The sequence below is a fragment of the Haliotis rubra genome, unplaced genomic scaffold, assembly GCF_003918875.1.
Source record: "Haliotis rubra isolate DU_JTF1 unplaced genomic scaffold, ASM391887v1 Scf496, whole genome shotgun sequence".
NCBI classification, from domain to species: Eukaryota; Metazoa; Mollusca; class Gastropoda; order Lepetellida; family Haliotidae; genus Haliotis; species Haliotis rubra.
Genome location: NW_025767186.1, coordinates 224,035 through 247,116, shown reverse-complemented (window position 1 = coordinate 247,116; position 23,082 = coordinate 224,035). Strand labels below are relative to the sequence as shown.

General features: G+C 43.6%; 1 protein-coding gene across 1 annotated transcript in view; it reads right to left on the bottom strand.

The window, feature by feature from the left end:
* LOC124291554 overlaps positions 1 to 23,082 on the bottom strand; it is a 124,820-nt gene that overhangs the window by 85,052 nt on the left and 16,686 nt on the right. The window contains exons 4-6 of the mRNA XM_046728570.1: positions 17,427 to 17,478; positions 9,523 to 9,630; positions 7,433 to 7,481 (exon numbers count right to left, since the gene is read on the bottom strand). Of these exons, the coding sequence (XP_046584526.1) occupies positions 7,433 to 7,481; positions 9,523 to 9,630; positions 17,427 to 17,478 (209 nt within the window). The remainder of the gene's footprint in view (positions 1 to 7,432; positions 7,482 to 9,522; positions 9,631 to 17,426; positions 17,479 to 23,082) is intronic.

Below are 23,082 nucleotides of genomic sequence, written 5' to 3'. Positions count from 1 at the left end.
GTAGCATGTCAGCGGTATTGGTATTGAGCAGTCCAGTTATATCAGTTATAGCATGTCAGTTTGGTATTGAGCAGTCCAGTTATATTGTAGTCGTGGCATGTCAGCATAGGTCAGCTTGGTTGAGCAGTCCAGTTATATTGTAGCATGTCAGCTTGGTATTGAGTAGTCTGGTTATATCGTAGCATGTCAGCTTGGTATTGAGCAGTCTAGTTATATTGTAGCATGTCAGCTTGGTATTGAGTAGTCAGTTATATCATAGAATGTCAGCTTGGTATTGAGTAGATCAGTTATATCATAGAATGTCAGCTTGGTATTGAGCAGTCCAGTTATATTGTAGCATGTCAGTTTGGTATTGAGTAGTCTAGTTATATCGTAGCATGTCAGCTTGGTATTGAGCAGTCTAGTTATATTGTAGCATGTCAGCTTGGTATTGAGTAGTCTAGTTATATCATAGAATGTCAGCTTGGTATTGAGTAGATCAGTTATATCATAGAATGTCAGCTTGGTATTGAGCAGTCCAGTTATATTGTAGCATGTCAGCGGTATTGAGTAGTCTAGTTATATAAAGTAGCATGTCAGCTTGGTATTGAGTAGTCCAGTTATATCGTAGCATGTCAGCTTGGTATTGAGTAGTCTAGTTATATCGTAGCATGTCAGCTTGGTATTGAGTAGTCCAGTTATATTGTAGCATGTCAGCTTGGTATTGAGTAGTCTAGTTATATTGTAGCATGTCAGCTTGGTATTGAGTAGTCTAGTTATATTGTAGCATGTCAGCTTGGTATTGAGTAGTCCAGTTATATCGTAGCATGTCAGCTTGGTATTGAGTAGTCTAGTTATATTGTAGCATGTCAGCTTGGTATTGAGTAGTCCAGTTATATTGTAGCATGTCAGCTTGGTATTGAGCAGTCCAGTTATATCGTAGCATGTCGAGCAGTTATGTTATGTCAGCTTGGTATTGAGCAGTCCAGTTATATTGTAGCATGTCAGCTTGGTATTGAGCAGTCCAGTTATATTGTGGCATGTCAGCGGTATTGAGCAGTCTAGTTATATTGTAGCATGTCAGCTTGGTATTAGGTAGTCTAGTTATATTGTAGCATGTGAGCTTGGTATTGAGCAGTCCAGTTATATCGTAGCATGTCAGCCTGGTATTGAGTAGTCCAGTTATATTGCAGCATGTCAGCTTGGTATTGAGCAGTCTAGTTATATTGTAGCATGTCAGCTTGGTATTGAGCAGTCCAGTTATATTGTAGCATGTCAGCTTGGTATTGAGTCCAGTTATCAGTTATATTGTGGCATGTCAGCTTGGTATTGAGCAGTCCAGTTATATTGTAGCATGTCAGCTTGGTATTGAGCAGTCCAGTTATATTGTAGCATGTCAGCTTGGTATTGAGCAGTCAGTTATATATTGTAGAATGTCAGCTTGGTATTGAGCAGTCCAGTTATATCGTAGCATGTCAGCTTGGTATTGAGCAGTCCAGTTATAGTAGCATGTCAGTTTGGTATTGAGCAGTCCAGTTATAGCGTAGCATGTCAGTTTGGTATTGAGCAGATCCAGTTATATTGTAGCATGTTGAGCAGTCCGGTATTGAGCAGATCAGTTATATCATAGCATGTCAGCTTGGTATTGAGCAGTCCAGTTATATTGTAGCATGTCAGTTTGGTATTGAGCAGTCCAGTTATAACGTAGCATGTCAGTTTGGTATTGAGCAGTCCAGTTATATCATAGCATGTCAGTTTGGTATTGAGCAGTCCAGTTATATTGTAGCATGTCAGCTGAGTGACCAGTATTGAGCAGTGAGCAGTCATATTGTAGCATGTCAGCTTGGTATTGAGCAGTCCAGGTATTGAGCAGTCTAGTTATAAGCATGTCGGTTTGGTATTGAGCAGTCGTAGCATGTCAGCTTGGTATTGAGCAGTCTAGTTATATTCTAGCATGTCAGCTTGGTATTGAGCAGATCAGTTATATTGTAGCATGTCAGTCCGGATTATATTGGTATTGAGCAGTCCAGTTATATCGTAGCATGTCAGCCTGGTATTGAGCTGTCCAGTTATATTGTAGCATGTCAGCTTGGTATTGAGCAGTCTAGTTATATCGTAGCATGTCAGCTTGGTATTGAGCAGTCCAGTTATATTGTAGCATGTCAGCTTGGTATTGAGCAGTCCAGTTATATCGTAGCATGTCAGTTTGATATTGAGCAGTCCAGTTATATTGTAGCATGTCAGCTTGGTATTGAGTAGTCCAATTATATTGTAGCATGTCAGCTTGGTATTGAGCAGTCTAGTTATATCGTAGCATGTCAGCTTGGTACTGAGCTGTCTAGTTATATTCTAGCATGTCAGCTTGGTATTGAGCAGATCAGTTATATTGTAGCATGTCAGCTTGGTATTGAGCAGTCTAGTTATATCGTAGCATGTCAGCTTGGTATTGAGCAGTCCAGTTATATTGTAGAATGTCAGCCTGGTATTGAGCAGCCCAGTTATATCGTAGCATGTCAGCTTGGTATTGAGCAGTCCAGTTATAACGTAGCATGTCAGCTTGGTATTGAGCAGATCAGTTATATTGTAGCATGTCCGCCTGGTATTGAGCAGTCCAGTTATATCATAGCATGTCAGCTTGGTATTGAGCAGTCCAGTTATATTGTAGCATGTCCGCCTGGTATTGAGCAGTCCAGTTATATTGTAGCATGTCAGCTTGATATTGAGCAGTCCAGTTATATTGTAGCATGTCAGTTTGATATTGAGCAGTCCAGTTATATTGTAGCATGTCAGTTTGGTATTGAGTAGTCCAGTTATATTGTAGCATGTCAGCTTGGTATTGAGCAGTCCAGTTATAACGTAGCATGTCAGTTTGGTATTGAGCAGTCCAGTTATAACGTAGCATGTCAGTTTGGTATTGAGCAGTCCAGTTATAACGTAGCATGTCAGTTTGGTATTAAGCAGTCCATGAAAACTGAAACAAAGACCAAACATCAGATCCTCAGGCTAGGTGAACAGAACAACCTTTCCCCTCAAAACTTATTCGCCACATGAATGGACCAATGGAGAAAGTTATGTGTTCTAGTCAGAAAGGATTCGCTTAATCATGTTCCACATTGTCAAATGCTCCAACCTTAAGCAGAAGTCGGAAGGTCATGCCTTTCACTTCTTTCAAAAGGACATCAGAATCTCTGTAAACAGAATAAAGTAACAACAAATGAAAATACATCAGACAAACATTTGGTCATGGTGAAAATCTTACTAAAACATACATCTCATGGTATGGCAACATCTTTACATATGATTGCCTCCAAGACAAGGTGACAACTGTATGGGGAACATTCCTCAGTTATCTCCCTTTACTGCTTAAGCCAATAGATGAAGCCAATCACTCACGGTCCCTAAGTGTACTTCCGGCATAATGATGGCGTTCAAAGTTTGTTGCCGCGGTCGATTTCAAATGAGTAGCAATATTACAATGCCTGAGATGTGCTGCCTTGCCTCGAGATGCTGCAATAGAGGTTCGGCGTGTCGAGGTCAAAACTTGCTGAAATGGTGGTTGACTATCATTCGAGTAACAGCGAATGAAACAAAAGCATGGCGAGGTATCTCGCTGGTCTCATTCTCAGTGTTGTCCACTTCTGACAGAGCGATTTTTGTTACTGTATCTAATTATGGTAAGTACCGCGTATTTTGTATCTTTACAGTTTGAAGAAAGCGTTATTGTTATTCTCCTTGCCAAATTTAGTTAAAGTGCATGCCAACCAAAATTACGAGCAGGGGTTTTGAATCGATTCAGGGAAAAAGAATGTGTTGCTTCAAGAGGGACACATGCTGTACAAAACTTTCCGCAGTGAAACATTAGGGGCCTCTCACTGTAGTAATCATCAAAACTTACAGTACACAATCTTTTTCGCTTTAACTTCAGGTTAATATATTGAATTTACTTTCAACTATATTTCAATTATATATTAGCAAAGCATTCATCACTTGATATGGCCTGTTGATTTTACCTGCTTGTCTTCTCCCATACAGCACCTGGTCATGCATCTTAAATACAGTTGTCAGTTTCACACTGTTTGTTTACTTTTGGTATGAATTTGTCTGAATAATGTCTGGTGTACTTGTTGAACACACTTCTTTGTATCAGACATATCTCCATATAGAAAAAAAATTCATGAGGAGAGTTACTTACTTGATAAGGGTGTTAGTAGCTACACCACAATGTCGCTCATATTATATTAGCAAGTATCCATAGAACTCTCCTTTTTGTTCATCACACCAACTTCTAAATGCCACTCAGAGAAGGAAAACATGTCAGCATATTTAAATTATGCTTCTCCATATCGAAACATTTGTTAAGAATAATGTTTTCCACCTTTGACCTATCGGAATGAATATGTTCATTGTGTGACATGTCTTTCTCCACAATAGTAACTTAAATCTGATAATGATACATTTTCTCATAACTAGCAGTCATGAGATAATATTACCCTGTATCAGTTTTGATAGTAATACTCCACTGATGTTTTCCAGGATGAACACGTCTGATGCAACAGAGAAAAACAGATCTGGTATGACCAATTCTTTCCCTGGACTGTATCAGCTGACCCACTTAATGCTGGTGGATACTTGTGATGTTGAATGTAACATCAGTGAGATTAAGCTGGGGAGGAAACAGTCACCCATGATGATTTTGATGGCAAGAATATTGAGCCAAACATTTTCTCTCAGACTGGTCACAGGCCAAATATGAAAGTTACTGTATATCAACACACAGACAAACATGCAGTGCTTCCGGTACTAACTACTATGCTTAGTGCTGCAGGAATTTTCATTTACACAGGACTGTCAAAATATTCAGACTTCAATGTTGTGCTTCCATTTTTGGTGCCTATGCATGTCACCTAAATTATCTGTACAGCAATATTGACAGTATGATTGTCAGTGTGGAAGACATCAACATGCATCTGATGTAAGTGTTAATCATGGTTCTTCAAAGGAGACCATCATTTTTTACTGTATGTATGTCTATATTTATGAATGTCCATACATGCACAATATAATATGTTGAACAATAAAACTGAAATGACAACCGCGACTTGATTTTGGTCTGATGATAATTGACACATGAGGGATAATCGTAAGTATTGTAGAATCTCGATTGTACCATTTAGACTACCATTCAAAAGCTAAATTATTCCTTGTTTCAGTATTTCAAATACAAACTGTGTTCACTGACACTGTGAGTCAATTATAATTGTGATGAGCCTTGATGTAATTTGCAAACCCTTCACACAGGCTGGAATAACAAATGTGAAATATTTGTATTCAAATCTAAAAGGCTCCCACCTTAAAAGACAAGGTACCCGATACCCCATTGCTTCTGTCATCAGATAGTTCAGACCTCCAGTAATGGTTCAATGTGTTTATAATGTTTCAGTATTTCACTCAGGCTTAGTTACATTATTTCACAACACCTGAAACACAATTTCAAATAATATTCTTTTGTTTTCAAAGTGTGATCTGTCATTTAGATACTGGTTATTTGTGTTGAGAAGAGACAGCCTTTAAATATGGTACAGATTGGGGTGGGGTCCCAAATGATACATAGAAATATATAGTGCAAGCAATATGCTACCGTACATTTTGGGGATTGAATAATGGCCTAAGGGTTCATAATATATTAGGGGGATGTGGAGTGTGAGGTGATGATGAATTTAAGGGGGATCACCTATTTTGTTCTGGAAAGGTGGAGGTCATCAATTTTGTACACATGTACTAGGAGGGTAAGTAAAATTTGTACATAAGAAAGATTATGCTTAAAATTATGGGGTGGGGTGGGTTTAATTGATTTGGAATATGACATATGCAAAGGGGGTGTCACTTACTTAGTACATGAATTGTAGGGAGGTCATTCACCTTGTACATGCTTCTCCATAAAAATCATCACCAACCCCACCCCATTAATTTTGAGCGGTACTTAAATATGTATGTAAAAACTATAAACCCGGAAGTTGTGTGCTTATTTATCGTGTGAATGGGTGTAATATATTTTGTTCAACACACTGTCAACGAGCCGTTAATTCGATAAAAATTATTTATGTTTCAAATCCTCTCGAAAACGATCCGTTGCCATAGCATTTCCTCTTTCCATTGCATCCCAAAGCGTCATAGGCTATGAGAATAGGTTGTTTACGTGAACGAAAACTGAAGCACCTATGTTGTGCGCGTAATCAGGTCAGTGCTAACGTTATTTGTCTAACGCTAATTTCAGTGTACACTAATCCTATGTTCTAAGAACTATTACGACGCCATTAATGCTCTGTGTAATGCGACATAATGGGGAGTAAATGGTTTGACACCATTTGACACCATCAATAAGAAATTCCGAGAAACGGCAATATTACAATAACTGCAGTACCGTTCTATTAGCATTAGTTTTCGTCCAGACACGCTAGTTCTCCGTGCTTTGACAACAGTCTTCGGCCGGGGCAACTTCCAGCTTCCGTAATTCGTAATATAACAACCACATAGTAAAAAGTAGGTTTAATGTCGATTTAAGTTTTGGCTTGGCCGATAGGCACGCCTATATGCCAGTATCAGAGTGACAGCTACTGTTTGACCGTAACTACCGCAGCGCTCCAAGTGGGCAAGGGGGTGCAAATCCAGGAATGTTCCCCATCGAAACATACATGTCACTACAATGGCAAGGCCACAACTGTATTCAAACATACATGTCACTACCAGGGCAAGGTGACAACTGTATTCAAACATACATGTCACTACAAGGGCAAGGCCACAACTGTATTCAAACATACATGTCACTACAAGGGCAAGGCCACAACTGTATTCAAACATACATGTCACTACAAGGGCAAGGCCACAACTGTATTCAAACATACATGTCACTACAAGGGCAAGGTGACAACTGTATTCAAACATACACGTCACTACCAGGGCAAGGCCACAAATGTATTGAAACATACACGTCACTACAAGGGCAAGGTGACAACTGTATTTAAACATACATGTCACTACCAGGGCAAGGGTATTCAAACATACATGTCACAACAAGGGCAAGGCCACAACTGTATTCAAACATACCTGCGTCACTACCAGGGCAAGGCCACAACTGTATTCAAACATACACGTCACTACCAGGGCAAGGCCACAACTGTATTCAAACATACATGTCACTACAAGGGCAAGGCCACAACTGTATTCAAACATACATGTCACTACAAGGGCAAGGCCACAACTGTATTCAAACATACACGTCACTACCAGGGCAAGGCCACAACTGTATTCAAACATACATGGCACTACCAGGGCAAGGCCACAACTGTATTCAAACATACATGTCACTACCAGGGCAAGGCCACAACTGTATTCAAACATACATGTCACTACCAGGGCAAGGCCACAACTGCTGAGGCACACATGATTGTCGTACCTGCAAGTATCTCATTTCCCAGGATGGATCTGTGAGGATCATACCACATCTGTTGATAATGAAACAACATAATAGGAATTTTAACAACAAATTGTATGTTTATAATACTAATGCTATCTCACATTTTGTGCTTTCTCTTGTTCTTACAACCTGAAACAAGTTTTCAGTCTCTTGTAACATCTTACCCAAACACAACTCACTCCATCAATTGCTGTAGGCAGTGCCTGGAAGCTCACAGAATGTGTGGGTTTTACCCCGGTGGACCATTTGACTCCCAACTGATGTCATTCACTTGGCTGGCAGCCAGAACTAATCTTGTCATCTGTGTAGCAGGGTTAATTGGGCAGGAATACATCGTATGACATAAGATAAGTTTTATAAATATTTCAAGTTTCTAATAGTAGTGATGGAGCTGAGAAAGTGGGGATCAGATGCAACATGACCTGAAACTGAAGGAAGGAAATAGGGAAGACAAACTGATCATAGGATACGTAGGTAAAATATGTGATGGGCTCAGCTTTCGGCTTGCTCACAGGCAACACTGAAGGAGAAGGGATCAAAGAACTGCACGACAGAACAAGTAGGGGGATCAAAGAATGTGATGGGATCAAAGAACTGCATGAAAGAACAACTAGAGGGATGTGATGGGATCAAGGAATTGCATGACAGAACAACTAGAGGGATGTGATGGGATCGAGAAATTGCATGACAGAACAACTAGGGGGATCAAAGAATGTGATGGGATCAAAGAACTGCATGAAAGAACAACTAGAGGGATGTGATGGGATCGAGGAATTGCATGACAGAACAACTAGGGAGATCAAAGAATGTAATGGGGTCGAGGAATTGCATGACAGAACAACTAGGGGGATCAAAGCATGTAATGGGGTCGAGGAATTGCATGACAGAACAACTAGAGGGATGTGATGGGGTCGAGGAATTGCATGACAGAACAACTAGGGGGATCAAAGAATGTAATGGGATCAAAGAACTGCATGAAAGAACAACTAGAGGGATGTGATGGGATCGAGGAATTGCATGACAGAACAACTAGGGGGATCAAAGAATGTGATGGGATCAAAGAACTGCATGAACTGCAGAAAGAACAACTAGAGGGATGTGATGGGATCGAGGAATTGCATGACAGAACAACTAGGGAGATCAAAGAATGTAATGGGTCGAGGAATTGCATGACAGAACAACTAGGGGATCAAAGCATGTAATGAATTGCATGACAGTCGAGGAATTGCATGACAGAACAACTAGAGGGATGTGATGGAGTCGAGGAATTGCATGACAGAACAACTAGAGGGATGTGATGGGGTTGAGGAATTGCATGACAGAACAACTAGGGGGATCAAAGAGGATGGGGTAGAATTGCTTGACAGAACAACTAGAGGATGGATGGGATGGGGGAATCGAGGAATTGCATGACAGAACAAAAGAATTGCATGACAGAACAACTAGAGGGATGTGATGGGGTCGAGGAATTGCATGACAGAACAACTAGGGGATCAAAGAATGTAATGGGATCGAGGAATTGCATGACAGAACAACTAGAGGGATGTGATGGGGTCGAGGAATTGCATGACAGAACAACTAGGGGGATCAAAGAATGTAATGGGATCGAGGAACTGCATGACAGAACAACTAGAGGGATGTGATGGGATCGAGGAACTGCATGAAAGAACTGCATGACAGAACAACTAGGGGGATCACTGACTGTGATGGGATCGAAGACATGCATGACAAAACAACTAGAGGGATCGACGAATTGTTCAAGAGTGTTTGGGAGAGGTGTTACAAGAGTCTAAAAAACATTGTTTTAACTGCAAGGTCGTAATAACAAGAGAAAGTGCATAATCTGAGATGGATAAAATAGATCTGAAGACAGTAAGTAATATAATATATATCTCTGGCATGAAACAAGATGATTCAGAGTAGCATACAACAAGATAAGCCTAATATGTTCTGATTAGCTGTTATCAGGATGACCGTTCAAGATAATTTAAGATGACCTAATCCTCTGTACAAAACCTAGAAATGCCCCTGAACACTGTCTGTGAATCATTATTGTAACAAACACTTGCCTGTAACAGCTGCCTGTCGTGACAGATGTGATGTACGATACAATCCAGCTTCTTCTTGACCAGACCTGCTCTGATGAACAAGCGTCCTTTCCCCTCCACTGTCTTCACCTGTAATAAACACAACAGCTATGTACAAAAATGTACACAAATTAACAACACAAGCAAAAACATGAAAAAGTAATATGTTCCTGAAACTATTTGCAGTGGAGTCATGAATTATACAACTATCATACAACCACCAGGGACATTGTTTCTGCAGTTGCATTGTTACTTCCTGGAAGGTCACACAGACGACAGAGTGAAGAATTCCCATTTCAGAAAACCTTAAATCACAAAACAGAGGTTACAAGTACTTTCAGTATAATGAATCACTTCTGACTACTGTTCAAACGGCAAATATATTACGAGCTATACTGTTTTCAAGTCTTTCCATGTATTGATGACCCTGACATTTGACACAACATGTAATTTTCTGGCTAAAATTGATATTTTATACTTATCCTGACTCATGCTCTTTTGCTTGTCTACTTCTTCTTGCGAATGATAGTGGAACACTTGAATCCCCATTTGAAGCTCTTTTAAAAAAAGCGGATGTAAAATCACTCACCCAACGAGCAGCCTCCCTTTGCCCTTTGGCGCCCTTATTGGTCACCTGACCAGCCATGCTTGTCACTCTCTCTGTATATGAGCCCGACACCCAGATTACCATGCTGGACCAGTGTAGTAAGGTGTTTATTACTGCTTTCATCTCGAGCATGTTGATGTGCAGACTCTGCTCCTGATTCGACCATATCCCTGTTGTCACTTCGTTGTCGAGGTGAACTTCCCAGCCTTGAAGTGATGCATCTACGTAGAGATGAGTGCTGCACTCCGGCTCGGATAAATAGGTTCCTCCGCAGACATTCGACTTCCAAGTCCACCATAGAAGATACGGTTTCAGACTGTCCGGTGACACGAAGGGGTCCAGACTGTCGAGATGGGCGTTCACGAACACTTGTAGTGGGCGCAGTTGTAGTCTTCCTCTGCGAGTCATGTCTTGAGCTGACGTGACAAGACCGAGTAGGCTCTGCCAACTTAGTAGTGGTAACGGAGAGAGTAGCGCTTGAGATACCATGGCTTGTATCTAGACCCAATGATACTCTGAGACGACCATGCGATTCTGTGGTGAGATGAACATCTTCCCAGAAATCTGCTCATATCCTACATTGTAGGTAAGTAGACAGTGGAACCCTTGCCATGTGCATAATGGAAGCGGAGCAAAGTCCGGTTCTGGAATCATGATTTGAAGTTTATTTCTTCAATCTTACGATAATATGTCAAGTAGACTTGTCCCCAGAATCCCAACAAAGTGCAGTGATGATGTATAATTCGTCGTCTCTAGATGTACTGGAACTGCCATCGCTGTGAAGTCTATGTATAGTAGACTGGCTGCCGCAAGCAGGAATCGTCAAACGTATGTTGCTGCAAATCGTCGAATAAACAATCTTCAATCTGCTGACAGGGAAGGTCCTCATGACCCGTGAAGACAGTCGATTCACGCTGTACCCTGCTAACTGGACTGTAAATGGAGCCTTCCTCCCACGTTGAAAAGTCGTTTACAACTGTAGACGACTTCCTGGCACGTGAGCTATGCCCGACTTCTGCACAGGGCATTGTCTCTCATGGACCAATCAAATTGCAGCATTTGATTCATCTCAGATTCCCGCGATGTGAAGGTGTGGATTCTCTTCTCCGTGATGAGGAGTGCCTACACGCAGGCTCACGCCCGAAGATCCGCGTCTTAGGGTGAAGATGATCCATGTGACCAACTTCTGCGACACTCGAAAGAACGTCTAGTCCTGCTCCTGCGCGAAGGCTCTTTGGAAGTTCCTTCCAGCACGTCTAGGGCTGCATCATCGTTGTTGAGGTTGCAGTCAAGTGTGAACCTTCACGCAGGCTTCCTCCTTCACGCAGGCTTCCATCTTCGTTGAAATGCGATGTGAAGACTGCTGATCCTTCGTGCAGGCTCATCATCGTAGATGAAGTCTTCATATCAGCATTCACGCAGACTTCCTCCTTCACACAGGCCTCCATCTTTGTTGGGATGCGATGTGAAGACTGCTGGTCCTCCGCGCAGGCTCGTCATCGTAGATGAAGTTGTAGCAGCCTTAACGAAGACTTCCTCCTTCACGCAGGCCTCCATCTTTGTTGGGATGCGATGTGCAGACTGCTGGTCCTTCGTGCAGGCTCGTCGTCGTAGATGAGGCGATGTGCAGACTGCTTGTCCTTCGTGCAGGCTCATCGTAGATGGGGCTTTCGCCGCAGCCTTCTCCTGTGTGAACCGTCGTTCCATCAGCTCCAACATCTGCTGAGTAAACTGCTGCATGAAGATACCCGGGTTGAAGTTCTGCGACGACGGCTGCTGCTGCTGCAGATGACGACGCATCTGAGAGTGATGAGGCTTCTTCCAAGGGCCGCTGCACTTGTGAAGAACTGCCGTCTCTGGTACCTGATGTCTTCGTTGATAGATCATCTGACTGCACACTGAGATGACTGCTGACATCACTGTAGATGAGGATCTCGCCTTAACTACTACCTTAGGAATGAGGATGCGTGGCTCGTCATACACGTCTACTTCATCTGGAGGGATGATCTCTGCAGAGAAGGACCTCGTCTTCTGCGCTGCCCCATGGGAAGTCTTCGCCGAAGTCTCATCTGCAGACGCTTCTTTTTCTGTAAAGACGATGCCCTGGTCTTCTTAGACTGCGACGAGGTTACTTCCGACGTTGACGACCTCTTCCTGGAGCCGGAGCTCCCCTCTGCCACAGCAAAATGTTCCGTAGTGGCAACAGGCAATTCACTGGAATGGTGAATCTCAGCAGCCAGCAATAAACGGTTATCAGCCCATTCACTCAGTTAGACATGACTTGTAAATACCATCTAGACCTGTCCTTAGCACGTCTAAGAATGGAATATAAATAATTATTAAATTCAATTTCAGATAAATGCTGACAAAGTTGGCAGCGAAAGCTGGAAGAACATGTAGAAGTGCAATTAGGACATAATAGATGAGGATCAGCAGCAAACAACCGGTACCTGCAACGAATGCAAGTTTTTCATCAATTGTAAACAAGATGAAATATCACGTCAACAACGTGAATAAACAAACAATTTAGACAAAAATTTCAAACCATATTGCTGGTATATCTTCCTAAATGCCATATACAGCTAAAATTAGTGGTAAAGGCCTAAAAATGTACTCTCGCTGGCCAGTATGGCGCGACCAAGGTCAGTTGTAGAGCCTGTGTCTGTTTGATCTTCAACAGTACTTTCGGTAGTAATATTGGGGGTGGAAACGCATAAGCGTTTAGTCCTTCCCATGATATGTTCAGTGCATCTGTTGCCCAGGCTTGAGGTTCTGGAACTGGTAAGACAAACATCTGTAGTTGTTTGTTGAACCTCATGGCAAACAGGTCTAAGCATGGGGATCCTATTTCCATTATGATGAGTCGAATGCTTCTGGGTGGAGCATCCATTCTGTAGGTGACGGGTGCAGTGGTCGGGAGAGAGCACGTTCTTGGCTCCGGGTATGTGATAAGACATTATCCAGATGTGTGCCTCCTCCATGATGTCAAACAACTGAGAGATGAGTTGTAGTAGGCTAGGTGATCTTGTAGATCCTTGCCGATTCATGGAGAATGCCACTGTAGAGTTGTCCGTGTGGACCCTCAGCATTCTGTTGATCAGCGAGCTTGACCATAGTTGTAAGGCGTTGATCACAGCTTTCATCTCCAGCAGATGCTGCTCTGTTTGGACCACTTCCTTGATGCAACTTGATTGTTGAGATGTGCATCCCAACCTTGTATCGATGCGTCTACGTAGAGATGTGTGTTGAAGGCCAGCTCTTATAAAAAGGTCCCTCCGCAGACGTTCGACCGGTGGGTCCACTAAAGTAGGTACCTCTTAAGATTATCTGGCAGCAAGATAGGGTCGACGCTGTCCAGATGTTTTGTCAGGAACCGTTGCAGCGGCCTTAGTTGTAATCTTCCTGTGTGAGTCAAGTCCTGTGCCGAGGTTAGTAGACCGAGTAGCCATTGCCATGTTCGTAGTGTTAACGGAGAGATGACTGCTTGTGGAATCATGGCTTGTATCTTGACCCAATGATCTTCTGGGACCACAATTCGATTCTGTGCTGTGATAATTCTTATTCCAAGCAATTGAAGATCTTGTTTGATTCTAACTCCAACTTCATCAGGTTCACTAGCCATCCTAGTTGCGTGAGCAACTTAATTGTGAAGTTCAGCTGCTGTCTGAGTTGATTGGCACTTTGAAGAACCTGTATGCCGTCGTCCAGATAACCGGCACTGCGTAGACCTCGATGCTGCAGATAGGTGCTGATAGGCTTGGTTATTCGTATAAATAATCATAGAGCCGACGATATTCCAAACGGTAGGACGTTCCATTGGAAGTGCTAACTTCTGATTGCAGTGATGATACATCATTCTTCCCCTTATATACGCAGGCGATCTGTGTTGACATCGAAGCGTTGTCTATTTATAGCAAGGCTGGCTCCAGTGTAGCATCGCAGGGGACAGGTACTCATACCGACTTTTATCAGCAACAACTTCCAAAATAAACATCGTTTATCCTGCTGTCAAGGTTAGACATCTATTAGATTCCCATGATGATAACAGGCCGTAGTTGTATACTGTTTCCAAGGCTGCCGATGAAGTATTCCCCCGTACCACGGGTTTGTTTACAAATCAGAAAACATGCTTGAGCCTGCTGTCAGTGGGAGGAGTTGTCTGACGTGGACCGATCAGCTTCAAGCATGACGTCACCAGTGTTGTAGCAAGCTGGCCTTCATAAAATCTGATGCAATATTAGTTGGTTGAGTAAAAGCACGCGTAATTCTACGGCGCTCATATAAACCTCTTGACTAAGGGTTGCTCCAAGTGTAAATTCTTGTTCAGTGATATAAATCACTTATTCCCAGCATGACGAAGGAGGCTGTCGAGACGTATGTCTGTATGGATCTTGAAGAAATACCGATGGTGAATCTAGTTGATAGGATATAAATTCCTAATCCCCACGGTGAGTGACGAGTGTTAATAATATCATCTGTACGTCCGTTCAAGGACACTTGAAGGTTGTTAACCTTAAGCCTTTTACAAAGGTCGCCTTGAGGTTCTCCAGTACTTGAGATATCGGCTTCATAGGTGATATCATATTGGAGCCGAAGTCATCAGCGTATATGCAGTACGTCTCTGTTGGGTTGGAGTGAGTGAGTGAATGACAATATGCTACCTGGTATAGACCTCAGCCGTATAGATGAAGTGATTCTGCTACCTGGTATAAGACCTCAGCATCAGGTTGTAGAGTTGTGCAGGCTGTAACTGTAGAGATGAAGTGATTCCTTTCATCAAGTAGGTTGTCGTCCGAAACTGAACCTATACAGGTGCAAGGTTTGTGCAGGTTGTAGAGTTGTGCAGGCTGTAACTGTAGAGATCCACATGTTGTAGATCTTTTTGTTGAGTTTTAAACTCTGACAAAACCATCTGTTTTCATCATTGCTTTGTTTTATTCAGCCGTATGGTAATAGAGTCGACGTCAACATCCTGCCTGTTGATGTAAGGGTTTGTTAACCCTAGGGTTTGCGAACCCTGTAGATGTCTGCGTTGCTGTTATCTGCCTGTAGATCTGAGAGTTCTCGAACCTTGTAGATGTCTGTAGCTTCCTCAAAGCTGTGCGTAGGTTAGAAGGTACCTTGGATATAGGTGGAATCGGAGGAATAGTCACCGAGTTAAAGTCGTCGTTGCGCATCATATAAGTGTAGACTTCATCTTTATAATTAGAAAGAGACTCCAAGTTCAACCTGTTGGCAATCCACGCTGTAACCTCTGAGTCTGGGAAGACGAAGTCTGTTTGCAAGTCCAAAGTCTCCTGATTATTAGTGCTAGGTCTCAACGATTCATCAATCTGCGAACATGTATCCCTTCTCGAACCTTCATCATCCTTTTGCAAACCTCTGTCTGAAGATTCCTCCCTATGCGAACGTCTATCTTGGGAGTGCTCTCTTCGCGAACCTCTATCTGCAGATACATCTCTTCACGAACTTCTGTGAGGTGAGCTATCTCTTCGCGAACGTCTATAGTAGGGCAAACTCCTGTGCTGTGAGCCTTCTCTTCGCCAACCTCTGTCTTATGGTGAGTGAATTCGCGAACGTCTGTGAGAGATATGAGATCTCGACCTAGAGCGGCTAGGTGTAGGAGCTGGATCCTTCAATGTTCTCGAACGTTGAGGGTTCGCAGATGTAGAATTGAGAGTAGGCATCTCATTTCTTCTATCCTCCAACATGACATTAGTCGTCCCACTGTGTAGACCTTCGCAAAGGTGCACGTTTGCCAACGTAGTCTTGAGACGTTGTTCTATGAGGAGTAGGTTCACGCAGGCCCGTAGGTTGGCACAGGTCCGTAGGTTTGCGCACGATGTCGGTAGATGAGAGGCTTTTCCTAGCCTTCGCTTCCTCCTGGAACCTACGTTCCATCATGGCCATCATCTGGTTGGTGAATTGTTTCATAAATTCGCCTGGGTCAAAGTTCTGCATAGGTTGAAGCTGCTGCAGTGTAGACGAAGTGTTCGCGAACGCTGATGAGTTTTGTGCCTCAACTTCACTCCGAGAAGTAAGAGGTAGTTCGTCAAACAGCTCTCCTGCTGTGACCGTTGTAGGGGACGATCTCGTTGTAGTAGAGGTCGATTGAGTCGCTGATCTCATAGATACTTCAGATAGAAGTAATAGGGGTTCATCAAAGACGTCTAATTCTTGTGGAGGTAATATCTCTTCGTTGAAGGATTTCTGCTGCGTTGATGTACTAGCACGTGTAGATTTACCCTCCGATCTGGTAACAGATGCTTTCTTCTGCGTTGTAGAAGAAGATGACGTCTTTTTCTTAGCCTGAGACGGAGTCGACTGCGATGTAGACGATCTCTTCTTTACCCCCTTACCAGCAGACTTCCCCTGTAACGCACTAAACATAGCACCAGTATTATGAACATCAGCAGTAGCAAGCAACATACGGTTTGAAGGCTGATCTCCAGTTTTATCAACCGTGACTTGAGATGACTTTCTCACCCGATCCATGGCATGTCTATAGATATAAGACAAATATTGCTTAAATTGAAAATTTGATAAATCAACACAATAAGTAAAGCGCAAGCTGGAGGAACATGGTTTTATGCATGAAGACACTGGGGGTGAGGATCAGCCACGGATAACCTGTGCCTGCAAACACTGCAAGATTTCATGAAATGTAAACAAAGTTACATGACGATGAAAACACAACTCACATGTAATTAATTTCTACAATTTTGTTTACAAATACTACATAGTCGTTATAGCCAAATCCATATACATCGTAATTTTGAAGAATAGGACCTAAATAAAAAGGGATATAATGCCGTATACGGGACTCCAGTGCTCGCCCAACCATCCGCTTGGGCGAAAAGGGAGAGAGTGACAAGTAAGGCAGGTCACCTGGCTGTTTGCGCAGGGAAAGGGCAAAAGGGAGGCAACTCCTGGGTGAGTGTATTTTTACGTCCGCTTTGGGAACTTCAAGGGGAGATAAGCAAAAGATCATGAGTCAGGATAAGTAAAAATTTAAAAGGATATAGTGCCGTATAGGGGATCCAGGCGCTCTCACAACAGTCCTCTAGGGCGAAGAAGGAGAGAGTGACAAGCATGGCTGGTCAGGTGACCAATAGGGGCGCCAAAGGGCAAAGGGAGGCTACTCGTTGGGTGAGTGATTTTACGTCCGCTTTTTTTAAGGGAGCTTCAAAAGGGGATTCAAGTGTTCCACTATCATTCGCAAGAAGAAGGAGACAAGCAAAAGAGCATGAGTCAGGATAAGGAAAAATCAGATATTTACCTTCTGGCAGTTTCGGGCATAGTTGATCACTTGCTCAAGTACTGGGTTGGCACTGGAAGGAACACACAAGTAGTGTCAGCAGATGCTATTTAAATAAAAATCTCATTACTCATGGGACATCTCAATTCTTACAATACATATCATAATAAATAATACATTTCATAACTCACATCTCAAAACATGTACAATACAACATGCTTCTCAAATCTCAAATGGAATCCATCAGCTAACTCTAATAGTAACTTGAACATTGCCAAGCCAAGTCAAGATATCAGTACAGAAGTTCCAAATGTACTACAGAGCCGTAACCTAAATTTGTGTATAACTTGATTCGTGGATCGTGGTAATTATCATACTGTCTCGTAAATTAAGTCTCATATGACCTCACCTAGTGGTACTTTTGATGTACACACAATGCCACGCCTCGAAGACAAAAATGTTCTGAATCTCTGCATTACACGTTAAATACACTAAATCTAATTGTCCAGCACTGAGATAAATAGCCCAAGATAACTCATGCCACCATTAACAAATTTGAAAATTTTAACTATAAATTGCATATTGATATACTTATCCTATCCTGTGCACTGCATGCTGCTCTCCCTATAGCACTGCTTCCCTAGTCCCATTCCCGGTTTTGGAACCAACGCCGTAATCTGAGTAGTGGGGAGGCCAGGCGGGCACCCATTGTGTGAGATAGGATAAGTATATAAATATACAATTTATAGTTACAATTTTCAAATTTTTACACTTGTCCTATCTCATGACTTGCACTTATCCCACGGTTGGACGGCAGGTCACAGATTACCCTTCTATCTGGACAGTGTGAACAGCTGGTACAGAAGCTGTGTGGACTGATGACAACTGTAGATAGCGATGCACAAGGGAGGTCTGTTACGACTCCGCATAACTCATATGCTTGTAGTGGGTTCTCTGAAACTTTGTGGCTTACTAAGCATAACTCTCAAGGAGATGGGTGCTCCCGAGCGATGTGGTGTTCGGCCGCAACGTTCGTACAAGACAAAGGGAAGCAACTCAGCAAGTAAGCTTCACCTCGCCACGATTTACAAGGTACCCCTGTAATTACAGTCTTTCGACTAGAATCGAGCCAGGCCCTGCTTCAAGAAGACCTCATAGACACCAACTGTGGGCGGGTGAAAGAGAAGCACAACTCAGAAAGCTCACAAGTTTTAACATTCAGTTCCCGAGACACCATCAAATTGACCCTTACTCTTTACCTAAGCTTAGTCAAAGGATGTGCCCGGCAATTTAGGAGCCAGGACGCAACGAAATCCACTGAAATTTGGGAATGACACACTTCACTGACATGATTGCTCTGTGGAGTAGAGGTCAGTAAGCGTGAACGTCGAACACTTCTGAATCGCAATACAAGACTGTGCCTCAGCGTCTATAAGGCCACGCCCGGTGACCATATTCAGTGCCTTAGTATGGAAGCTAAGTGAAGTAGTTCTGAACCCATAATGACAAGAACAAAAGTTTGTTCAAACTTTTATTCAGTATATACAGAGAAGCAGTAATGTACACACGGAACCATCCCTTATCTGCGTTGGTGGGCCCGATGTAAGCTGCTGAGCCAGTATGAGAGGTTCCGACTGGTGTAGTCCTTGGACATCCATGACAGACAGGTCTCGCAGGAAATGTGAAGAAAAGACTGAATCAGAACGCCATAAGCAATCTTCCAAGATGAATGTCTGGGCTAGTGCACAAGTCACGAGTCTCATGATGTTTTGGAGGTGGCTGAAGGAGGTAACCCTGCAAAAGCGTAGGCCCACAGGATTGTGGCAGTGAAAGGCCAGTGTAGTCTGGGAAACCTCAGCTCTTGAAGCGGTCGACAAGGGTATGAAGACGCATGTTGACGGTCCTTTGAGGCAGCATGGAAGATGCGTAGAGCCCTAACAAGGCAGACTGTCAAGTCTTCTTTATCATCAGGCTAGAGGATGGTGGACAACGGGGGAATAGTAAACATCTGCCCTGGCAGTTGGTCCCAGCGGAGACCCAGGAATACCTTGCCATGCTTCTTCCACTCGAAACGGACAAAGTAGCCAAGGCTAACAGGAAGGAGGTCTTGAAAGTCACTCGCTCGAAGATGACGAACCAGGCCATGATTGCACCTAGCGACACACCACAGCCTAGGTAGTCGGAAGTAACAGCACTCAGTGAAGCGTCTTAAAATATTCTTTTATAGCAAACTGATCTAGTAATGCACAAACGGGTGGTTGTAGAGCTGACATCTACGCCTTAGGGTAGATTCGTTGAACAATCATCCATCATGGTGATGAGATGAGCCTTTGGAATGAGATGAGCCTTGGTCACGGAGGAGTCTTGGAGATCCAGGATCGTCAGAACGTCAAGTGCTGGCATAATCTAGATGCCTGCACTACTGACATAGGGTAATCTGGAGAAAACAAGTCAGATTGTCGTGCTTAGAGCATGCCACTCATAAATGCCTTGAATACTAACATCGTGTTGGAAGCTGGTATAGTTCAACAAATTTGGCTGTATCTAGATACTAGTTCACAATCCTCAATGAGGATATAAAAGAACAGTGTTGACAAGTCCCGATCCTTCATGTTGAATGTAGTAGAAGGCTGTAGGTGGTCGGCTGTAGATAGATTTATGTGGTCTGTGAACCAAGCAATCATGTGTGTCAAATCAACCAAAACTATTCCTTCATATTATAGGTGGCTGGCATAGCCCAAACCAAGAGAACGAAGACGAAGTTTGATGTGGGTTGAGCGTCTTGGGAGGCATCCCAGACACAAGTAGGGTAGGCTCAGACGAACCCATAGGCTGGGAAGAAAGCTGTTGTCCGAACGTCTGCGTAGGTACAATTTCGCCGAAGCTCAAGGAGAGTTCTGAAGATACGCCATGTTGGAAGTAGCACGACACAACAGAGGGGGATTTGCCGAATCGAGCTGATTCAGTGAATCAGTAGAGTTGGTGGGGAATGTCCGAGAAATGGATGGTTTGGCGAATGCTAACAGTTCAATGAATGCTGGCGGTTTGGTGAACGCTGTTGGATCGGTGAATGCTGTTGGATCAGCGACCTAGTACGGTTCAGTGATCTGTAATCTGGATCTGGATCAGAGTTGTGATCTGGATCGGGGACTGTGATCTGGATCGGGGACTGTGATCTGGATTGGCTCAGTGAACACGTCCGGTTTGGTGATCAGGATTTTGGTGGTAATCTGGATCTGCGTGGTGAATGGGATCGGTGTGGTGATATGTATTGTCAGTCGGGTGATCTAAATCGATGGAAACAGATTCGTGATGCGAATCCCCCAATGACGCTGTTGGAGCCAGCTCCATTCAGTTCAACGAACCAGGAGGGGACAGTCGGCTCGACGAACGCAACTGGCCACGCTCCAAACCCACACAGGCTGCAGACAGTCAATGGGGGAGGGATCGATGATCTAGATGATGATGAAGTTGATCGAAGATCCCTTGAAACTGTAGATGTGACAGGCACTGAGGGACTCTCAATCACTACTACGCAATAGCGTACACACGATGAAGGAGGCACCTGTAAAAGGTTACAAACATTTTCAGTTAATAGGAAACCGACGAAACGCCTATAAAATCTTCTTGGTCCGATGAATCAACTTTCATACGCTGAGCCACGATCATAAGTAGGGTGTTGCATATTTTTGCGGGAGTGGGGCCAGTTTCTGTAGATTTTCAGGCCGCTGTCTGAAATTCTCTGTGATCAATGTAAGACGAGTGGGGATCGAGAGACGAAAAAATCTTCATGCATTGAGCACAAAAACTTTCATTTTATTGACTGTAGATCTGGTTTTCCCATGATGTTATGGTGAAACCTGTCCCCAAATAAATATACAGCACGTCCGCACTGTCGTGCAACAAAAAAGAGAATGATCATTGAGAGGGAGTCACGTGAGCAGATAGTGAAGCATGCTGCACGCTTCAATAGAGACTGTGGAAGTTGTCCTATAGGGAAAGCAGACACACAAAATCCCATCCTGAAAAACACAAGGGGAGAAGGACAGGAATAAATTAGCAATTAAGGAAGCAGACTTTCAGTATTCCTAGTTAGGTGAGTTGGGCTGACCCAGCTGACTCGTGGTCATGTGTGTCGGGTAAGTGGAAGATCAGTGTGTGGTTGTGTGTCGGGTAAGTGGAAGATCAGTGTGTGGTCGTGTGTCGGGTAAGTGGAAGATCAGTGTGTGGTCGTGTGTCGGGTAAGTGGAAGATCAGTGTGTGGTTGTGTGTCGGGTAAGTGGAAGATCAGTGTGTGGTCGTGTGTCGGGTAAGTGGAAGATCAGTGTGTGGTCGTGTGTGTCGGGTAAGTGGAAGATCAGTGTGTGGTCATGTGTGTCGGGTAAGTGGAAGATCAGTGTGTGGTCATGTGTGTCGGGTAAGTGGAAGATCAGTGTGTCATGTGTGTGAGGGTAAGTGGAAGATCAGTGTGTGGTCATAGTACGGGTAAGTGGAAGATCAGTGTGTGGTGTGTGTGTAAGTGGAAGATCAGTGTGTGGTCGTGTGTGTTGGGTAAGTGGAAGATCAGTGTGTGGTCATGTGTGTCGGGTAAGTGGAAGATCAGTGTGTGGTTGTGTGTTGGGTAAGTGGAAGATCAGTGTGTGGTCGTGTGTGTCGGGTAAGTGGAAGATCAGTGTGTGGTCGTGTGTTGGGTAAGTGGAAGATCAGTGTGTCGAGGTGGTAAGTGGAAGATCAGTGTGTGTGGCGTGTGCAAGTGGTGGAAGATCAGTGTGTGGTGGTGTGTGTTGGGTAAGTGGAAGATCAGTGTGTGGTTGTGTGTGTTGGGTAAGTGGAAGATCAGTGTGTGGTCAGGTGTGTTGGGTAAGTGGAAGATCAGTGTGTGGTCATGTGTGTTGGGTAAGTGGAAGATCAGTGTGTGGTCATGTGTGTTGGGTAAGTGGAAGATCAGTGTGTGGTCATGTGTGTTGGGTAAGTGGAAGATCAGTGTGTGGTCATGTGTGTAAGGGTAAGTGGAAGATCAGTGTGTGGAAGATGTGTGGTGTCGGGTAAGTGGAAGATCAGTGTGTGGTCATGTGTGTCGGGTAAGTGGGAAGATCAGTGTGTGTGTCGTGTGTGGAAGGGTAAGTGGAAGATCAGTGAAGTCAGTGTCATGTGTGTGTGGGTAAGTGGAAGATCAGTGTGTGGTCATGTGTGTCGGGTAAGTGGAAGATCAGTGTGCCGGGTAAGTGGAAGATCAGTGTGTGGTCATGTGTGTCCGAGGGTAAGTGGAAGATCAGTGTGTGTCATGTGGGTAAGTGGAAGATCAGTGTGTGGTCATGTGGTCGGGTAAGTGGAAGGTAGTCGGGTAAGTGGAAGATCAGTGTGTGGTGGGTGGTCGTAGGGTAAGTGGAAGATCAGTGTGTGGAAGTGGGTGGAAGTGGAAGATCAGTGTGGGTAAGTAGAAATGTTAGAGATGCTGATTGTGTACCCTGGGATATGTTGGTGTTAGAACACTGAGGTTAGAGATCCTGATTGTGCACCCTGGGATATGTTGGTGTTAGAACACTGAGGTTAGAGATGCTGATTGTGTACCCTGGGATATGTTGGTGTTAGAACACTGAGGTTAGAGATCCTGATTGTGCACCCTGGGATATGTTGGTGTTAGAACACTGAGGTTAGAGATGCTGATTGTGTACCC